General features: G+C 40.1%; 1 protein-coding gene across 2 annotated transcripts in view; it reads right to left on the reverse strand.

Moving 5' to 3' along the window:
- LOC127395170 (splicing regulatory glutamine/lysine-rich protein 1-like) overlaps positions 1 to 20,101 on the reverse strand; it is a 76,458-nt gene that overhangs the window by 28,777 nt on the left and 27,580 nt on the right. The window contains exons 2-6 of one of the 2 annotated variants that reach the window (XM_051641695.1): positions 17,992 to 18,125; positions 6,744 to 6,859; positions 4,764 to 4,928; positions 3,622 to 3,800; positions 978 to 1,108 (exon numbers count right to left, since the gene is read on the reverse strand). In XM_051641695.1, the coding sequence (XP_051497655.1) occupies positions 978 to 1,108; positions 3,622 to 3,800; positions 4,764 to 4,928; positions 6,744 to 6,859; positions 17,992 to 18,125 (725 nt within the window). The remainder of the gene's footprint in view (positions 1 to 977; positions 1,109 to 3,621; positions 3,801 to 4,763; positions 4,929 to 6,743; positions 6,860 to 17,991; positions 18,126 to 20,101) is intronic. The other variant, XM_051641696.1, reaches the window with a different exon arrangement.

The raw sequence follows: 20,101 nt of genomic DNA on the forward strand, positions 1-20,101 counted from the left end.
CAAATGCCAGAAAGTCAACAGAAAGCTTACCAGTGACCTTAGCAGACTTTGGTTCAGACTCTAAAAGACTGTTATTCTGCTACTTAACACTGATGAAATGTTAGAACTATTTTTCTCCCAATCCTAACAAAACAAAACAAAACAGAAAATACCGCCCCCCCCAAAACAAACGACACCAAAACAAAAACACTATAAAAAAACAAAAAAAAACAAGCCCTCAAGACCCTCCACTATCGAACCTACTTAAGTCAATGTCTGGGTTTCTTAGTAAGAAGAATAACAAAATCTTGCTGATTAAAAGAAAAACGAGGATTTCAACTGTAAGTTTAATAAGTTGAGAATTTTTATGCTGTTGTTTTGCAATCAGCAGTCAGCACTTAAATGTCTGTCTAACCACTCAACCCACCAACACCTTCCTCCTTGACCTGGCATTTCAGTGTTAACAGGGATCAGGGAACAAATCTGGATGAAAAAAAGTCCATTACAATATGTTAAGTTTTATTCCAGATTGATTCTCTGATCCCATTTGCTATGGCAATGCACATAGTCTTGAACCAGCATGAAAAAGAGCATAGCACAGTGACAAAATTAATCTACTGAAGGAAAGCAGCATGCTAGCTCCCTCTGATCATGAAACTGTGGCATTAATGGATGCTAGAGAACAAAACAAAATTTAAAGCAATTTTTTTCAATTTTGCAATTACTTTGAACTTTAAAAGCATCAGCTTGGTATTTTTTAAAACATTTGGTGAACATGTATCTGAAAATAAGATATGATTCTATGAAATAAAAAGTCAGTTTAATTCCACTGCTTTGTTGTATGAAGACAATTTTGATTATTTTATTTTATTTTTGACCACACACGTTGTTCACCTTTGAGTACTCTTCTCTTTTCCTGTCTTTGAAAGTGCTCTTAAAAGCATGTGTCAAGGTACATACAGAACATGTCTGTTAGGTAATGAAGATAACATACCTACCTGGCTCAATAGCAGCAGATATAAAAGACTGGGCTTCCCTTACTCTCTTCATCACTTCTTCCAGTTCCTTGGCAGCAGCTTGTGGTGTCATTTCAGGAGGCTTCACTATTGCATTATTGGAATGATTTATTCTAAATTAAGGAAAAATAAAAAGTTTAACTCCAAAACACTTGAAAAGGGAAAATGAAAAACAACTCAACTTCCACAGATGACTAAAAACTTTAAGGTTCAGCAAAACTACTGATTTTTCAAAAAACTTATCTGTTCTATATATCTGAAACATCTGTATTTTATTGCTTTCAAATCTTACCACTTTTAAATAAATGTGACACGATATTTCTGTGCTAAAATATTTTTAGTAGAAATCTAGAAATTTCTCTATTTCAGATCAAATCTCTAAGATCAAATTAAGGCCTACTAATTACATAAACATCATATATGAAGCTTAATTAATACCAAGAACTTTGCAGATACTCTCACTGTTATGGCATTCACTAATTCAAGATTGGCCTTTGGAAAAGGAGGTTGGCAACCTATGAGGAATACCAAGATGTAGTGAAGCTATGCAAGGGGAAAACTAGAAGGGCCAAAGCTCAAGCAAAACTCAACTTGGCTGTTGCGGTTAAAGATAACAAGAAGAGGTTTTACCAATACATCAATAGAAAAAGGAAGACTAGGGAAAATGTAGGCCCACTGATGAATGAGGTGGGCTCCCCAGTGGTGGAATACACAGAGAAGGCGGAGTTACTGAATGCCTTCTTTGCTTTAGTCTTCACTGCTAAAGCTGCCCCTCATGAATCCCAGACCCTGGAGGCAAAGGGAAAGGTCTGGAGAGAGGAAGACTTTTACTCAGTTGAGGACAAACAGGTTAGAGACCACTTGGCCAAACTGGACATCCATAAGTCCATGGGTCCTGATGGGATGCATCCATGAGTTCTGAGAGAGCTGGCAGATGTTATTGCTGGGCCACTCTCCATCATCTTTGAAAGGTCATGGAGAATAGGAGAGATGCCTGAGGACTGGAGGAAGGCAAATATCACTCCAGTCTTCAAAAAGAGCAAGAAGGGGGACCCAGGGAACTACAGGCCGGTTAGTCTCACTTCTGTCCCTGGGAAGGTGATGGAGAGACTAATTCTGGATGTCATCTCTGAACACATTGATGAACAGGAAGCTATTGGGAGTGGTCAACATGGATTTACCAAGGGTAAATCATGTTTGATCAATCTGGTAGCCTTCTATGGTGACATAACTGGTTGTCTGGATGAGGGGAGAGCAGCAGATGTCATCTACCTTGACTTCAGCAAGGCTTTTGACACTGTCTCCCATAACACCCTCATTAAGAAAATGAGGGACTGTGGGCTAGATGAGTGGACAGTGAGGTGGATTGAAAGCTGGCTGTGTGACAGAACTCAGAGGGTGGTGATCAATGGAGCAGGGTCAAGTTGGAGGCCTGTAACTAGTGGTGTCCCCCAAGGGTCAATACTCAGTCCAGTCTTGTTCAACATATTCATCCATGACCTGGACGAGGGGACAGTGTATCCTCAGCAAGTTTGCTGATGATATCAAACTGGGAGGGGTAGCTGACACTCCAGAGGGCTGTGTTGCCATCCAGCGTGACCTGGACAGGCTGGAGAGCCGGGCAGAGAAGAACCTAATGAGGTTCAACAAGGACAAGTGTAGGGTCCTGCACCTGGGGAGGAAGAATGCCAGGCACCAATATAGGTTAGGGGTAGATCTGCTGGAGAGCAGTTCCGAGGAGAAGGATTTGGAAGTCCTGGTAGACAATAAGTTAATAATGAGCCAGCGACGTGCCCTTGCCGCCAAGAAGGCAAATGGAATCCTGGGTTGCATAAGGCAGTGTGGCCAGTAGGTCGAGGGAGGTCATTCTCCCTGTCTACTCTGCCCTGGTGAGGCCACATCTGGAATATTGCGTCCAGTTCTGGGGTTCCCAGTTCAAGAGACAGGGAACTACTAGAGAGTGTCCAGAGGAAGGCAACAAAGATGACTGGGATATTGGAGCATCTCCCTTATGAGGAAAGGCTGAAAGAGCTGGAACTCTTTAGCCTGGAGAAGAGAAGGCTGAAGGGAGACCTTATTAATGCCTATAAATATCTAAAGGGTGGGTGCAAGGAGGATGGAGTCAGACTCTTTTCAGTAGTTCCCAGTGACAGGACGAGGGGCAATGGACAGAAGCTGGAACATAGGAAGTTCCACTTAAATATAAGGAAAAGCTTCTTAATGGTGAGCACTGGAACAGGCTGTCCAAGGAGGTTGTGGAGTCTCCTTCTTTGGAGATACTCAAGACCCACCTGGATACAGTCCTGAGTAATGTGTTCTAGGCAATTCTGCTTTAGTGGGGGAGTTGGACTAGATGATCTCTAGAGGTTCCTTTCAACTCTGACAATTCCGTGAAGATTAGATGTAGAAATATTTTACTCAGTGCCATCCATATTATTCTTGTAGAAAGTTATGTCCAAACTCGATATTGGAGTTTGTAAAAGTGTTCCATTTTACTAAAAAGAGGTCCTTATATTGAAAAAATATTAATCACAGCAGCTTCCTGCACATCAGAGTCATAAATGTATAATGATACTAATAAATCAAATCTCTCGGTCAATATTCATATGGATAATTAATTTCTTACTTCAGTGGCCTGTCTCCAAACATAACTCCGTTAAAGGCAAGAGCTCGAGGTACAGAGTTTTGGTCTGCAAATTCCACAAAAGCAAATCGTGTTGGTTGTGTCTCATCACCTGCCATTCGCACAAATTTGACTTCTCCAACTTGTTTAAAGAATTCAAGCAGCTGATCTGCTGTTGTAGTCTAGAAAGAGTCAAAGAGCTCAGCTGAAGTAAAATATATAATGAAAACTACTTATCCAATATATCAGGTAATGTAAGAGCTACAGATTTTGGAAAGAGATCTCACCATTACTTAACAGGTGACATGAATTTAGTAATGTTACACTTTAAGAGAGAATGGTATTGTTTCTTCCCTTAATCCAAAGAATATATTACAATTTAAAATAGTGCAACCTCAAACCCTGAAGTCTTGCATAGGATTTTGCACTTTTCAGGCAACTAATTTGAAATAAATGATGAGAAATTTCCTTATCCAAGCTATTGATTGTGAATTTTAATCAATTAAAAAAAAAGAAAAATCCAAAGACTATTACAAGACTTGGCTTTTATCTGTTTTTCTAATAGCTTCCAGTTGTTTTTTTATTGTGATCGATAGTACTTTTACACTCTAGTAGCCACTTTGGCAGTCAAAAAAACCCAAATCAAATACTTATAATGGCAACAGTCAAAAGCAAATTGTTTTGCAATTAATTCAATCAACTGCTGAAAAAACAAATTTCTGACAGACCTAACTTTCCTGTTGGAAAATTCAAAGGTATTTATGCAAATTTTGCAACTTCCACTAGGACAAATCATTCCTTCTTACTGTACTTATGCAACTGCACAGTGGGAGACATGATCTCACAACTTCTGAGGAAGTGTTCAGCTAACAATACCAAGTTGGATATTTGATCAACACACACATTCATGCTTTTTGAATTCAGCTACAGTGTGATTTCTCTGGTATCCTGCTAGAATGAATTACACAGTCTGGTCTGATCTGACAAAGGAGCAATCAGAATTTGAAATATCACTAGTGACCAAGAAGAGTTTGACTTTTTTTTTTTTATTTAAATGCTTATAGGCATCTTAACATGTAAGATTATAATTCATAAATTACAATTCTACATCTTCCATTAGCACTGCTGATAAAAAGAAAAACTACCTGTGAATTCAAGTTTCCAACATAGACTGTTCTTCTGATTTCATCAATTTTGGATGGGTCCACGTTCCCCATAATTGGTGGTTGTGGTATTTCTCCCAGAGCCGTAATGGTAGAGTCCAATGTTGCTGTTGGTACAGCCCCCAAAGTGCCAAGTGAAACACTGAGCTGGAAAACACAAAAACAGAATATGAGGGTAAGAAGGCTCTGCAGAGAGATCTGGACAGGCTGGATCAATGGACCAAGGCAAATTGTATGAGGTTCAACAAGGCCAAGTCCTGGGTCCTGCACTTGGGCCACAACAACCCCATGCATCGATATAGGCTTGGGGAAAAGTGGCTGGAAAGCTGCCTGTTAGAAAAGGACCGGGGGGTTTTGTTCAACAGCTGGCTGAATATGAGACAGCAGGTGGCCAAGAAGGCCAAAGGCATCCTGGATTATATCAGAAATCATGTGGCTGACACACCAGAAGGCTGTGCTGCCATTCAGAGAGACTTAGACAGGCTGGAGAGTTGGGCGGGGAGAAACATGATGAAATTCAACAAGGGGAAGTGTAGAGTTTTGCATTTGGGGAAGAACAACACGATGTCCCAGTATAGGTTGGGGGCTGACCTGCTGGAGAGTAGTGTAGGTGAAAGAGACCTGGGGGTCCTGGTAGACAGGAGGATGACCATGAGCCAGCAATGTGCCCTTGTGGCCAAGAAGGCCAATGGCATCCTGGGGTGCATTAGAAAGGGTGTGGTTAGTAGGTCAAGAGAGGTTCTCCTCCCCCTCTATTCTGCATTGGTGAGGCCGCATCTGGAGTATTGTGTCCAGTTCTGGGCCCCTCAGTTCAAGAAGGACAGGCAACTGCTGGAAAGAGTCCAGCGCAGAGCTACTAAGATGATTAAGGGAGTGGAACATCTCCCTTATGAGGAAAGGTTGAGGGAGCTGGGTCTCTTTAGCTTGGAGAAGAGGAGATTGAGGGGTGACCTCATCAATGTTTACAAATATGTAAGGGGTGAGTGTCAGGGAGATGGAGTTAGGCTCTTCTCAGTGATGACCAGTGATAGGACAAGGGGTAATGGGTGTAAATTGGAGCATAGGAGGTTCAAGGTGAATATCCGAAAAAATTTTTTTACTGTAAGAGTGACAGAGCACTGGAACAGGCTGCCCAGGGAGGTTGTGGAATCTCCTTCACTGGAGACATTCAAAACCCACCTGGATGCGTTCCTATGTGATGTACTCTAGGTGACCCTGCTCTGGCAGGGGGGGTTGGACTAGATGATCTTTCGAGGTCCCTTCCAACCCCTAGGATTCTATGATTCTATGATACAAGAAGGACACTGAGAGGCTGCAGCGAGTCCAAAGAGCAATGAAGCTGGTGAAAGGTCTGGAGAACAAGTCTTCTGAGGAATGGCTGAGGGAACTGGGGTTATTAAGTCTGAAGAAGGAAGGAAGGAAGGAAGGAAGGAAGGAAGGAAGGAAGGAAGGAAGGAAGGAAGGAAGGAAGGAAGGAAGGAAGGAAGGAAGGAAGGAAGGAAGGAAGGAAGGAAGGAAGGAAGGAAGGAAGGAAGGAAGGAAGGAAGGAAGGAAGGGAGGGAGGGAAGGGTCATAGAGAAGTAAAAGCACCCTAATACAGTATTTTAATATTCTGAAGGAATGTGTTAATATAACTATTAATTTTAAGGATTTTTTAGGAGGTGGATAGCATTGCCCCTGGATTAAATTAATGGGTCTATGGAAGGACAACAATTAAAACAGACACAAAGCCTGTATTTACCAGCTATTTTCAAAACAAAAATCTGAAAGAACCACCTGCAAAGGTAGTCCATGGACATGTTGTCATCTACCCTCAAATGAGGCATCGCAGCTAAATCCTCACAGATTTATCATATAAGAGGACAATATCCACAGGTTAGATATTTCTTGTTGACTAAATACAGAAAGGCTACTGACTATAGAGGAAATAAAAAAATTAAACAGGGACTGAATTTTACTTACTGTAGTCAAAGGGTTTGGTGTAGGTATAGGAAGCAATCCTGCACCAGGCATCAGGCTTGTCATAATAGGAGCAGGCGCCAATAGAGAAAGGGCTTTGGCTTCATCTGGGATTTTACCTGAAGAAGCCAATGAAAGTGTTACACAGAGTTGAAACACTACACAGATGTTAATTCTTTCTATGATTTTACAACTACCCTTGCATTAAAAAAGTTAATAAGAATGAATCTATTTACCAGATCCTTACAAAGAAACAAATATGAACTTAAGTATTTCCTCTTACCCTACTCTAACAGGAAAAACAAAAGTGAGCAAAACTTCAAAGACTAGCAATCTCATTAATGGATTATTATTTTAAAAACTGAATAATGTACACAATTATTTAACACTTTGAGCTATGGGTCACCTGTACTGGAAACTTAATGTTCATGAACCAAACTTTATCAAGCATGGACGCTTTACCAGGGTGCTGTTTTCACAGTGATCAAATGTTGTTTTACACATGACAACCATTTGTGTTGGCTGCATCACTAATAGCACAGAGAACATTAGATACAGAAAAGAAGAACATGTTTTAAAGTTTAATCCCCAGAAATGGCAAATAACCAAATCAGTAAAGAAAAAACAACAAACCTCTAAATGAAATTAGTGCGCTTTTCCCCCCTCTGGTGTTACCTACTTTTCATGTAAAAAAAAAATAAAAACTACTGTGACTCCACACAAGACATACTACAAGTGTATTTGGGAGTGGAGAAGGGGAGGGCAGAAAAATTCAGATTTGTACTGTCTTACATTCTAGGTCACCTCAGTTTATCTGAAACTTCGATAAATTAGCTTTAAATTTACTGAGAAATGAAAATATCATAACAGATCAGCTAAGCAAGCTCTATTTTCCTAAAATATATATTTCTTACTATTTCAAACATATTATATTCCCCATCATGCTAAAAGTTTAAATAATATCTAATCTGACCTAAATGCAGGTTTCATTCAAAGTTAGTTACAATTAGACTGCTAAATGAACCCCCAAAATCTTAAAAAATCAAAAAAGGTAACAGTTAATTATAAATACAATTAAATGTATGTATTAAATTTGAAATACAAAGGGATTTAAACTGGTATAAACATTAAACACTGAACTGAAAAACTACAGAAAGGAAGCTCTAATAATACTAGGTATACATGATCTATTAAAAATTACTGGTGTAACTGTATATATGTTGTCCTTTGGTATTACCCCATGCACTTAATTAAAGTAAATGCTTTTATTTAAACATTGTTTTAAAAGTTAGGGTATATACAAATGTTGTGCTAGTGGCTTTTATTACTGTGGCTCAAACTGTGTAGGTTTCAACTATAAAATCCCTAACTTCAAGATTTAAACATTAATATATAAATATTGTTATCAAAAAAACAAAATATGAGGTAAGTTTCAAAACACTATGCAATTTTAGATGTATGAATTCCAATGGACCCCACAGGAAAAGGAACCTGTTGCAATCCTATTCTACAGATCGGCAACAAGAACTGGATTACAGTTGGACATGACCAAAGGACAAAACAAATCTAAAAAGACAAAATAACAGTACTCTTTTTTTCCCACATGACTCCTATTTAAATTTCATTTATTTATGTTGTTTTGAGGCACCTTGCTCCTTAACATGTAACAAACCACCTGATTTTGCTATCTAAAGGAGGAAAATAGGAAATTATCAATTAAGAATTAACTGTGCAATTATGTCTTCCAGGGCTTTTTAAAAAACATGCATGAATGAGTCATAGTCTCAATGATCAGCACTCTTTACAGCTCTCCTTTTGAAGTCAGACATGCAATGAGAGGTATACCTAATTGTCCTGACTGCTCATGAGAATCAGGAACTTTGCTGCACATCCTGCCTACTACGTAGCTAACACGCTTCCAAATATACAGTTCCAGCAACTGTAAGTGCAAATTAGATATATAATTATATACCAGTTCTTCTGGAAATCAAAATATTTAGGTGTTTTCTAATGATTGATGAACCAGACCTTATCCTTGAACAACCAGCATCTTGCACTTAACTGGATACTCATACAGGTTTTACAGGACAGGACAAAGTAAATGCAGTGGCAGAAATGGTATGGAGGGTTATCTCCATATTCATGTCGAGCTTTTAATCAACCATCACCCCCAAGTCCTTCTCCAGACTGTTTTCAATCCATTCTCCCCCAGCCTGTATTTGTGCTTGGGATTGCCCTGACCCAGGTACAGAACCTCGCACTTGGCCTTGTTGAACTTCATGTGGTTGGCATGGGCCCACCTCTCAAGCCTGTCAAGGCCCCTCTGGATGGCATCCTTCCCCTCCAGCGTGTCAACCTCACCACACAGCTTGGCGTCATCAGCAAACTTGCTGAGGGTGCACTCAATCCCACTGTCCATGTCACTGACAAAGATGTTAAACAGCCTCAGTTCCAGTACCAACCCCTGAGGAACACCACTTGTCATTGATCTCCACTTGGACATTGAGCCATTGGCTGCAATTCTTTGAGTGCGACCATCCAGCCAATTCCTTATCCACTGAGTGGTCCATCCATCAAATCCATGTCTTTCCAATTTAGAGACAAGGATGTTGTGTGGGATAGATATTTATTTTCTAATAAGGGAAACAAAGAAAATATGCCACATCTATATCACATCCTTATGTCTTAGAAGCTTATGAGTGTTTTGTAAATTACAGATTCTAAGATTATTTATCTATTCTTTGCTTTGCAAAGGAATCTGGAAGCAAATATAGACTCACTCTGCATTGCCTAGAGATACCTAATGCTTCTTCAGAAATATCAGTTATGATTGTTACTTTTTTGTATCATCAAAGTGCTTAAGAACCCTAGTCAACCTAGTCCATACCATGGACATGGTTAATCCTCCCCTCCCCCCAAACCTGCTTCAGTGATAAGTACGTTTGTTTTAAAAATACTTTCTGTTCACATCTACTCAAAAGATAATTAAAGGAATTGTTATTTTCCTACTATTTTAAATCAATGGAAAATGCACACTTAAAATAATTTCTGTGTGATCCGATTCATGATTCTTATTGGATTTAGCAGCAGAGATTAAAGAGTTACAGCTACTGGTAATTACCTCAGCTGGTACAACTAAATCCAACACAGGTCATGAAGCAAAGCTCTTTCTAGCTGCAGTTCACAGCCTGGTGCATTACCAATGAAATCAATTGGTCCCAATGCAGCTGGCTGGGAAGGGCAATTCCTGAGGACTAGACACACCACCCGGTCCAGTACTTCTGTTTCAGGGCTTCAGTTTCACAAGAAAGAAGAAACATCATTTAGGGATGAGAACCTTCTCAATCACTCCAGCATGAACTACCAGGGCTTCTAAGACTGTGAGATGACACTTTTTTTTTTTCTTAAAACACTTTTTGAAGTAATCGCCACTGGAACATGTAAAAGTGCAATAGACATACATACACACACACAGAACTTTTCAGTCTTCCCACAAATAACAGTGTTAAAAGACAATGTAACACATTCCAACCAAAATCTCAGGCTGCATTTTTACTTATGAGTGGTAAACAGATTTTTCTAAAAATTAAAAAAACAAAAGGATGAAATCTTACTGCCACTGACTTCACTGGAGCAAGGTTTCATCAGAAACAAACATCTTTCATTACATTTGGTATTCATGAGAGTTCAATATCAGAAGCATAACATACAAAATAATGCATCTTAAAACTGATATATTTTTCACTATTTCAGTCTGACGCAATGTGCTCATCTGTTGAATTTAGATGCTTAAATGCATTCCAAACCAAAACAAAAAAAAAGGGAAAAATAAAAGAAACAAAGGAAAGCAAAATAAAATAAAAACAGAGACAGGGCATCCATCTTCAGCAGGCCAGACTTCAATTCATTTTCCCCATGAAGGTTTCAACTGGCAGCAGGTTTAGTGGCATGGCAAACAATGCCTAACTCAGGCAAGTGTAACAGGTCTGCCTTAGCCAGTCTAGTCATCTAATAATGCACAAATATCACACAGAGAAAACATACAAAACCAAATTAATAGTCAAAATCCATCTACTAGACAATGTGAACAAAAAAATTTAGAATTATTAGACTAGCATCTTTGTTTATCTCTCAGCCTTTGCATTCTCAAATTATAACACTTAAAGAAAAACCTACTGATACACACAAAAGAAAGTCATATTGTGACAACTCAATAATGTTAGTTCATTTACAATTACATTTTTGTTAAACTGTTTATTAAATGTCACAAAATTAATAGTTTTAATTGTGTAGGGATTCCCTCATACTCCCTTGATTTACCACTGTTTAAATACACTTTAAATTTCAAATTTTATTCTGGTTTTTAAAACTAAGTTTTCAGAGTTCTGTTTTACCTCTCCTTTATGTTTGATTTGGCACATGAAATGTTTTATTACTGGCACTGTTGGCCACGGTTATAATTTCAGTAGAACATAACCGTTGCTACTTTTAAAGCCCATGATACACTCCACTGACTTTACAATGATACATAGTGAACCAAAAATGTTGCACTGTGGTCTCCAAAGCCATGCTTATTCCACAGAATAAACTCCTCATAAAGTTAAACCTATATGAATTCACATCTTTACAAATTAAAATTAGTGATTCTGTTGGAAAGCTACATGGAAACAGCATTCTGACTTGAAAAAAAAATTGATCTCACAATCCAACCATTTCTTCACCTAATTATACATAAATCTCTGTGGGGTCCAGAATTATCTGGACCAGTGACAATTTTTCCCTCAGACATGCCTAATAAATCAGCTACAAACAGGTTTGGAACAAGTTTTCTCAAAACTTCTATTTTATTCTCCTTCCACTCATTGTTTGGCATCAAGAGACAGGAAAATGTAGCTTTACCTGCTTGTTGCCATATCACATCACACAGTGATCTCATAACAAGAAAAACCCCAAGAATTGTTCATTCATTAGGCAGCAATCTTTCCTCTCTGGCAGTACTGAACCAGTATTAAGGTATTTTCAATTAAATTTAAAACTAAGATCCTGAAGAATTTGTACTCAATTATTTAATAGCAATTTTTCAATACATTTTGCCTAGCAAAAGAAAAAAAACACAACAAAGCTTCAAGTGGATACAGCAATATCCTCTTTGTGGTTTAAGAAAAAGTTCAAAAAATAAAACCAAAAAGCCCCCAAAACAAAGCATAAAAGCAATTAAACATCTAGGCTTTGCCAAGACTTGTTAATATGCTCACATGAACAAGACTACAAGAACAGATCATATATTGTAGGCCATTTTAGAGTCTAAAGAATTGTCCTTGGTTTGAGCCAGGATGAAGCCACTTTTACTGATTATTTTTTTCCTTCAGTAAGCTTTCTTTTAACTAGTAGCTAAGTGTTCCAGCTTGGAATGATAATACACGCTGGAATGTTTTTGTAACTGCTGGGACTCCAAGGTCATGTCTTTGCCCTGCTGTCTAAGGCACTACTGGGAGATCTATGACCCCCCGCCACGTAGGAGGCTGAATTAGACAGACAGCAAAATTGGCAAGAGATATTCCATTCCATATATCTACATAAGCTCAGAGGAAGGTCAGAGATAACAGAAGACAACATCCTTCATGCTTCTCCTTCTCTACTCTTCCATCCATGGCCGGCATTGATTACGGTTACAGTTCTGTCGATAAACCATAAAACAATGACAAGAGCAGCTACACAAAGCAGCAGGCTCTCGCCTGCATACCACATGTTGGGAAAAAGGTCCAGCAGAGGCATTGCAGAAAGTGTCCAATTTTCAATCCGTCATTAAATTCCACAGAAGTGTTGCCCATTGCTATCTGACAGATGTCTTCCATCAGAGATGGAATTTTGAACACTCCCAATTTGTGAAAATTTATGATCTTGGCTTAATATCGAGCACCAATTTGGCACCAATAAATTGTTGTCACTGTTTGATTAAGGATTGACAAAAATGCTCTCGATCCTCTCCCCCTTCCACCCAGGTAGGGAAGGAGAGACGGAATGAGGAGACACTCTGGATTGAAAACTAAACTATACAGCTTTAATTAAACAATAATGATAAAAAAATATATACAATTATATATAAAGTTGTTCAGGTAGTGTGCAAACCCCTATTGCCATCCCCCACCACGACCAACTCCCATAGCACTCTCCTTAGCTGCGAACACTCCCGAAAAGTCCTGGACTGCTGCCAGAGAGAGTGCAAAATTATGGGGGTCAGGAGAGCTTGATCCGAGGGGTTGACAGTGATGGATGGAGTCCTCTCTGGATGCTGGCCATAGACAGAAGAGAAGGGAAGAAGCAGGAAGGAAGTTGTCTTCTGTGATCTCTGACCTTCCTCTGAGCTTACGTAGATATATGGAATGGAAAATCTCTGACCAGTTTTGCTGTCTGTCTAACTCAGCCTCCTATGGGGAGGGGAGGGTCAATGATCTTCCCATATTGCCTGAGCCGCTAGAGCAAAGACATGACCTTGGAGTCCCAGCAGTTACAAAAACATTCTAGCTGCTATCGGTCCAAGCTGGAACACTTAGCTACTAGTTAAAAAAAAGCTTACTGAAGGAAAACAAAAATCAGTAAAAGCGGCTTCATCCTGGCTCAAACCAGGACACCCTGCCTCCAGCCAGGGGGAGGAGAGGGACAACCGATTTTACTGGCTGTGTGGATTTGGTGGCCTGGCACATTAGAACCACAAAGGTATAAAGCTTTGGTGGACACTGGTGCACACTGCAACTTAATGCCATTGAATCATAAAGGGACAAACTCTGTCAGTATTTCTGGAGTGACAGGAGGTTCTCAACAACTGACTTTTGTAGAGGCCGATGTGAGCCTCACTGGTAAGGAGCGGAAAATGCACCCTGTAGTGATGGGCTCAGATGCTCCGTGCATCCTTGGCATAGACTATCGCAAAAAAGGATATTTCCGTAACCCGAAAGGGTACCGGTGGGCCTTTGATATAGCAGCTGTAGAGACTGAGGGCACTGAACAGCTGCATACTTTGCCTGGCCTTTCAGATGACCCTTCTCTACTGGGGTTGCTGGAGGTCAAAGACCAACAGGTGCCAATTGCCACTTCAATGGTGCATAGATGACAATACCACACCAACAGAGACTCTGTGATCCCCATTCATAAGCTGATTGGGCAACTGGAGAGCCAAGGAGTGATCAGCAGGACTCACGCACCCTTCAACAGTCCTATCTGGCCAGTGCGGAAGCCTGACGGAGAGTGGAGGCTGACAGTGGACTATCATGGCCTGAATGAGGTTACACCACTGCTCAGTGCTGCTGTGCCGGACATGCTAGAACTTCAGTATGAGCTGGAATTGAAGGCAGCCAGGTGGTATGCCAGTATTGACATTGCTCATGCCTTTTTGTCTATTCTTCTAGCACCAGAATGCAGGCCACAGTTTGCTTTCACATCGAGGGGAGTCCAGTATGCCTGGAATCGACTGCCCCTTGGTGGAAACACAGCTCAACCATTTGCCATGGACTGATCCATGCTGCACTGGAGAAGGGTGGAGCTCCAGAACACCTGCAGTACATCGATGGCATCATTGTGTGGGCTGACACGCCAGAAGAAGTCTTCGAGAAAGGTAAAAAGATCATCCAAATTCTTCTGGATGCTGGTGTTGCTGTGAAAAGAAGCAAGGTCAAGGGACATACAAGAGATCCAGTTCCGGGAAATCAGGTGGCAAGATAGATGCCACCAGATCTCAATGGTTGTGATTAACAAAATAACAACTATGGCCCCACCAACTAACAAAAAGGACACTCAAACCTTTTTAGGAACTGTTGGTTTCTGGAGAATGCATATTCAAGGTTACAGTGAAATTGTGAACACCTCTCTATGAGGTGACCTGAAAGAAGAGTGACTTTAAATGGGGCCCTGACCAACAGAAAGCTTTTGAGCAGATTAAAAAGGAGATTGTGCAGGCAATGGCCCCTGGACCAGTTTGAACAGGGCCAGACATCAAAAATGTGCTCTACACCGCAGCCAGACACAATGGTCCTAACTGGAGCCTCGGGCAGAAAGCACCAGGGGAGACTCAAGGTCTACACTTGGGATTCTGGAGCCGGAGCCACAGAGGTTCTGAGGCCAGCTAAACAGCAACTGAAAAGGAGATACTTGAAGCATATGAAGGAGGTAGAGCCGCTTCGGAAGTGATTGGCACTGAATCACAGCTCCTGGCGCCCAGATTACCAGTGCTGAGCTTCATGTTCCAGAGTAACCTTTCTCCAATACATCATGCCACTGTTGCGACTTGGAGTAAATGGACTGCTTTAATCACCCAGGGAGCTAGAATAGGAAGGCCTAATTGTCCAGGTATTGTAGAAGCAATTACAAATTGGCCAGAAGGCACACACCTTGGAATGCCACCACAAGAAGTGGTGAGATGGGCTCAAGAAGCTCCACCATATGATTATCTACCAGAGAGAGAGAAACAATTTGCTCTTTTCACCAATGGCTCCTGTCGTCTTGTAGGGAACCACTGAAAGAGGAAAGCTGCTGTGTGTAGTCCTACACAACTAGTTGCACAAGCAGCTGGAAGAGAAGGTGAATCAAATATGTTTGCAGAGGTAAAAGCCATCCAGCTGGCTTTGGACATTGCTGAGCGAGAGGGGTGGCCAAGACTCTGTGTCTACACGGACTCATGGGTGGCAGCAAATGCCTTGTGTGGTTGGCTAAAGCAGTGGCAGCAGAACAACTGGCAGCAAAAAGATAAACTTATATGAGTTGCAGATCTGTGGAAAGATATTGCAGCTCGGATAGAGAAACTGGTGGTAAAAGTGCGTCATGTGGATGCACACGTGCCTCTGAGTCGAGCCACTGAGGAACATCGACACAACCAACGAGCAGATGAGGCTGCCCAAGTGTTCCAAATTGACTTAGACTGGGAACATAAGGGTGAACTCTTTCTGGCTTGATTGGCCCATGACGCTTCAGGTCATCAGGGCAGAGATGCAACATACAGATGGGCTTGTGACCAAGGGGTGGACTTAACCATGGAAGCTATTACGCAGGTTATCCATGACTGTGAGACATGTGCTGCAATTAAGCAGGCAAAACAGTTGAAACCTTTGTGGTATGAGGGGAGGTGGTCAAAGTACAGGTATGGAGAGGCTCGGCAAATTGACTATATCACACTGCCTCAGAGCCGCCAGGGAAAGCCCTATGTGCTTACAATGGTGGAAACAAGTACAGGATGGTTGGAGGCATATCCTGTGCCTCATGCCACAGCCAGGAATACTATCCCGGGCCTTGAGAAGCAAATCTTGTGGAGACATGGTACTCCAGAGAGAATTGAGTCAGACAATGGGACTCATTTCAAAAACAGTCTTGTGACTGACTGGGTTAAAGAGCATGGTATTGAGTGGATATACCATATCCCGCACTATGCACAAGCCTCAGGGAAAGTTGAAAGGTACAATGGTCTGTTAAAAGCTACCCTGAAGGCAATGGGTGGTGGAACTTTCAAAAACTGGGACAAAAATTTGGCAAAGGCCACCTGGTTAGTTAATACCAAGGGATCCATCAATCGGGCTGGTCCTGCTCAGTCAGACCTTTTACATAATGCAGATGGGGATAAAGTCCCTGTGGCATGTGAAAGAAATGTGCTGGGTGTTTGGGTTTATCCTGCTTCAGGCAAAGGTAAACTTGTCCCAGGTGTTGCTTTTGCTCAAGGACCTGGACATACTGGTATGTGATGATGTCGGATGGTGAAGTACAATATGTACCTCAAGGTAATCTGACTCTGGGGGAGAATCCTTAATTTGACAGCTGGTAAAATATAGAGCCTATATGTAATATATGGTATGGAATAAGGGGTGGAATGTCCTGGTTTGAGCCAGGATGAAGCCAATTTTACTGACTTTTTTTTTCCTTCAGTAAGCTTTCTTTTAACTAGTAGCAAAGTGTTCCAGCTTGGACTGATAACAAATGCTGGAATGTTTTTTTAACTGCTGGGACTCCAAGGTCATGTGTTTGCTTTGCTCCTGGTCACAGGATTAACTAGTTTGATTCAAATGGGAGGGGACTTAATCTTTGCAGAAGCAGCTTTTTTTGTAGCAGTACAAAGCAAAAAAAAACAAACCAACAAAGCTTCAAGGGGATACAGCAATATCCTCCTTGTGCTTTTAAGCCAAGTTCAAAAAATAAAACCAAAAAGCCCCCAAAACAAAGCATAAAAGCTATTAAAAATTTAGGCTTCTCAAAGACTTGTTAATATGCTCATATGAACAAGGCTACAAGAACAGATCATATATTGTAGGCCATTTTAGAGTCTAAGGAATTTTGGAGATTGTTTTTTGTTTGCTAGGAACACCCCAAACCATTATTATAGCAGCACTAATCTCATATTAACCAAATCATGATGTGGCAAACACTACCTGGGTGGGAGGGAATCAAGAGCATTGTTGTCTATGATTTAATTGCCCATCCTGAGTCAAACCATGACAAACAGCACTCTGAGACCACTGTTAGGACTCCAAGAAGTCAACAATATTTTTTGAACCAAAACCTGACTCCTGCAATTAGACAAGTCATGTTAATAGGAGATATTTCTGGACTTGCTGCAGTTTATGGATCAATCATTCTAAATATCATTGTTCGTAGCAAAACAGCTACCACGTCCAAAGTGAAGTTAGCTTCACTTCTCCAAGGGAAACGTTTCCACTCCAAAGAGGCAAAATGTCCAGTTCCAAATGGGCAGATGCCCAATTCACAGTGAAGTCAATGGGGCTCTGCCTAACTCCAGCAATCCGCCTCCAGTAGAGCCATGCTTCATAGAACTGTATTCAGATCTGAGACAGTATACTAACAATACGAACTAACTTGTATTCTACACATCTGTAAAAGCACTACCTCAAAGCCAGTTAAAGGAACATTTCTAAATTTAGTATTCACCAAGCATTTTATTTTATTTTATTTTATTAAGAGTTATAAAAATATTTTAAGCAGAAGCATTCTGTACAGCTATACATTTTTAAAGAGAAATCTAAAATAAAAAAGGAGTACCAGTATGCATAAGAAAACCTTTTTATTGCACACAAAGTAATATTTTATCTATATAATTTGTTTCCTTAATTTAATTTTCAATTTTGTTTCAAGACTTTTTCTTAAAAAGCAATAAAATAGAATAACAATGGAACACCGCCTCCTTCCATAGAAAGCTTAAAACAATTAGTAGACAGGACAATGGCCAACATTACAGAAGAATGTCTCAAATACCAACCTTCTGCACAGGGCACAACTATCAAAGCTCTGTCAATAAAAACCGTGTTTGTTAGATGCTGGGCCACACCAACACTTGATGCTTCACGAAACTTAATATAACATACTTTGGAGGAAAAAGCAAGAGGTGTGTTGCTGCAAGATAAAAAAAAAAAAATAAATTAGACATAATAAATTATTGCATGCATCTATTTTTAACTTTAAAAAAAAACGTTTTCGACTTCCTGGATAAGTTACCCAAAAGACAACAGTATAAAAATTTACTAATTTGCCTACTTACAATGGTCACTAAAAAAAGCATAGCATAGTCTCTCCTTTTTTAATGGAAACTTATAGAAGCCAAAATCCCAAATTAACAAGGCTGATTTTCTTTACAAATCTTGCTAAACAATACTCATCAGTACTTTCCAATTACTATTGGAAGTAGCATATTTACTCAACACATTTGTTGAGTAAATAATTTATAGTTTATCTTTTATCCTCCAAATAATCCCTGTTTAAGAAAGACAAACAATATGTCCAGTCATTTTTAGTGGGTCCTTCAGATTTTAGCTCATATTAACTGATACTCTTTCTTAGGCCGCCACAAAAGTTTTGTTAATTCAAATTAAGATAAAAGCAGTTCTTGAGAGTTCTTTCAAATATTAGGTCTTAGCTCACTAACATAATAAAAAACCTTTTTTTATCATTTTTGTTTTACTTTTTTTTTATCCTCTGCCTTAGTTTGGCATAGTGTAGTACAGGATAACGCTGGAGGAGGTAGGAGGAATTCACTATTAGGCTAGAATAAGAACGAAAATTAAAAATATGTTGTCGCAAGCCGGTACTGGGGGGCTGTTTAGACTTCTGTGGGGAATAAAAGAACAGTTTCCCACATATGTATGTTGGGTAATTTGCTTTTCTGTTAGAAAATACACCAACAAAGACGTTAGAAAACACAATACGTAAATTTTGTAATCTTGATCAAAAACCAAAGAAGTATGCTTTAAAAATGTATAAACCTAGTCAAGGGTTATCCTTTTTATACAAGCAGTTTATTTCTTCATATGAAGTACAGGTGAAGCCTTCAAAGACAGAATACAATAGGATATTGCTGGAACATCAACAAGTTCCATTTGGAAAAAAAAATTGTCTTCTAGCAAAGTAGTAAAACACAGAAAATACACTGCATGAACTGTTTAATCCTGACCCTCCATCAACTGAAACAGAAACACTTGTCAACTTTCTGGAAGTACGAGAAAGCAGTTCAAGTTTGGCTCAATCCATATTGTAGTCCCTCAAATTCCAAGCAGATACTACCAAAGTTGTTGTTGTATGGAATTAATTCAGCTTTAGTATTTAAATACAAACTCAGAAGTTTTTAGACACACTATTTCATCATATTAATTGCATAAATGAACTTAGTCTGAGGCAGACAGATGGGTACATTTCTGGTTACCAGAAAGGTAACATCTACATAAAACATCTAGAGAGCCAGCTAACTTCAGAATGGCAATCAGAAACATTTATGATGGAAAATTCTGTGAAAAGAGAGATCCTGAGGAAAAAAAAATAAACAAAGAGTGTTGATACATCATAGGATATTCGTTAGTAAATTCAATAGAAATATAGCCTAATAAAAGTTTACTGAAATAATGAATCTGCTATACTGTCACCGTTTGACTCAGGTCCGACAACAATGCTCTCGATCCCCTCCCCCCCCCCACCCAGTCAGGGAAGGAGAGAGAGAACAGGAGAGAGACTTGGCTGGATTGAAAACTAAACTACACAGCTTTAATTAAAACACTAATGAATCACACAAGAAAAATATATACAATTATATACAGATATATTCAGATATGGGCAAAAGCCTCTCGCCTCCCCCCACCCCCAGCAACTCCCACAGCACTCCCCTGAACTGGGAAGAGTCCCGAGAAATCCCGGAGCCGCTGCTGGAGAAAGCGGAGAGTTATGAGGGTCAGGAGAGCTCGAGCCTAAGGGTCGACGGTGATGGATGAACAGAGTCCTCCCCGGACGCCGGCCATGGACGGAAGAGAGCGGCGAGAAGAAGAAGGAAGCTGTCTTCTAAGATCTCTGTCCTTCCTTTGAGCTTACGTAGATATATGGAATGG

Source organism: Apus apus, chromosome W (assembly GCF_020740795.1).
Source record: "Apus apus isolate bApuApu2 chromosome W, bApuApu2.pri.cur, whole genome shotgun sequence".
NCBI lineage: Eukaryota > Metazoa > Chordata > Aves > Apodiformes > Apodidae > Apus > Apus apus.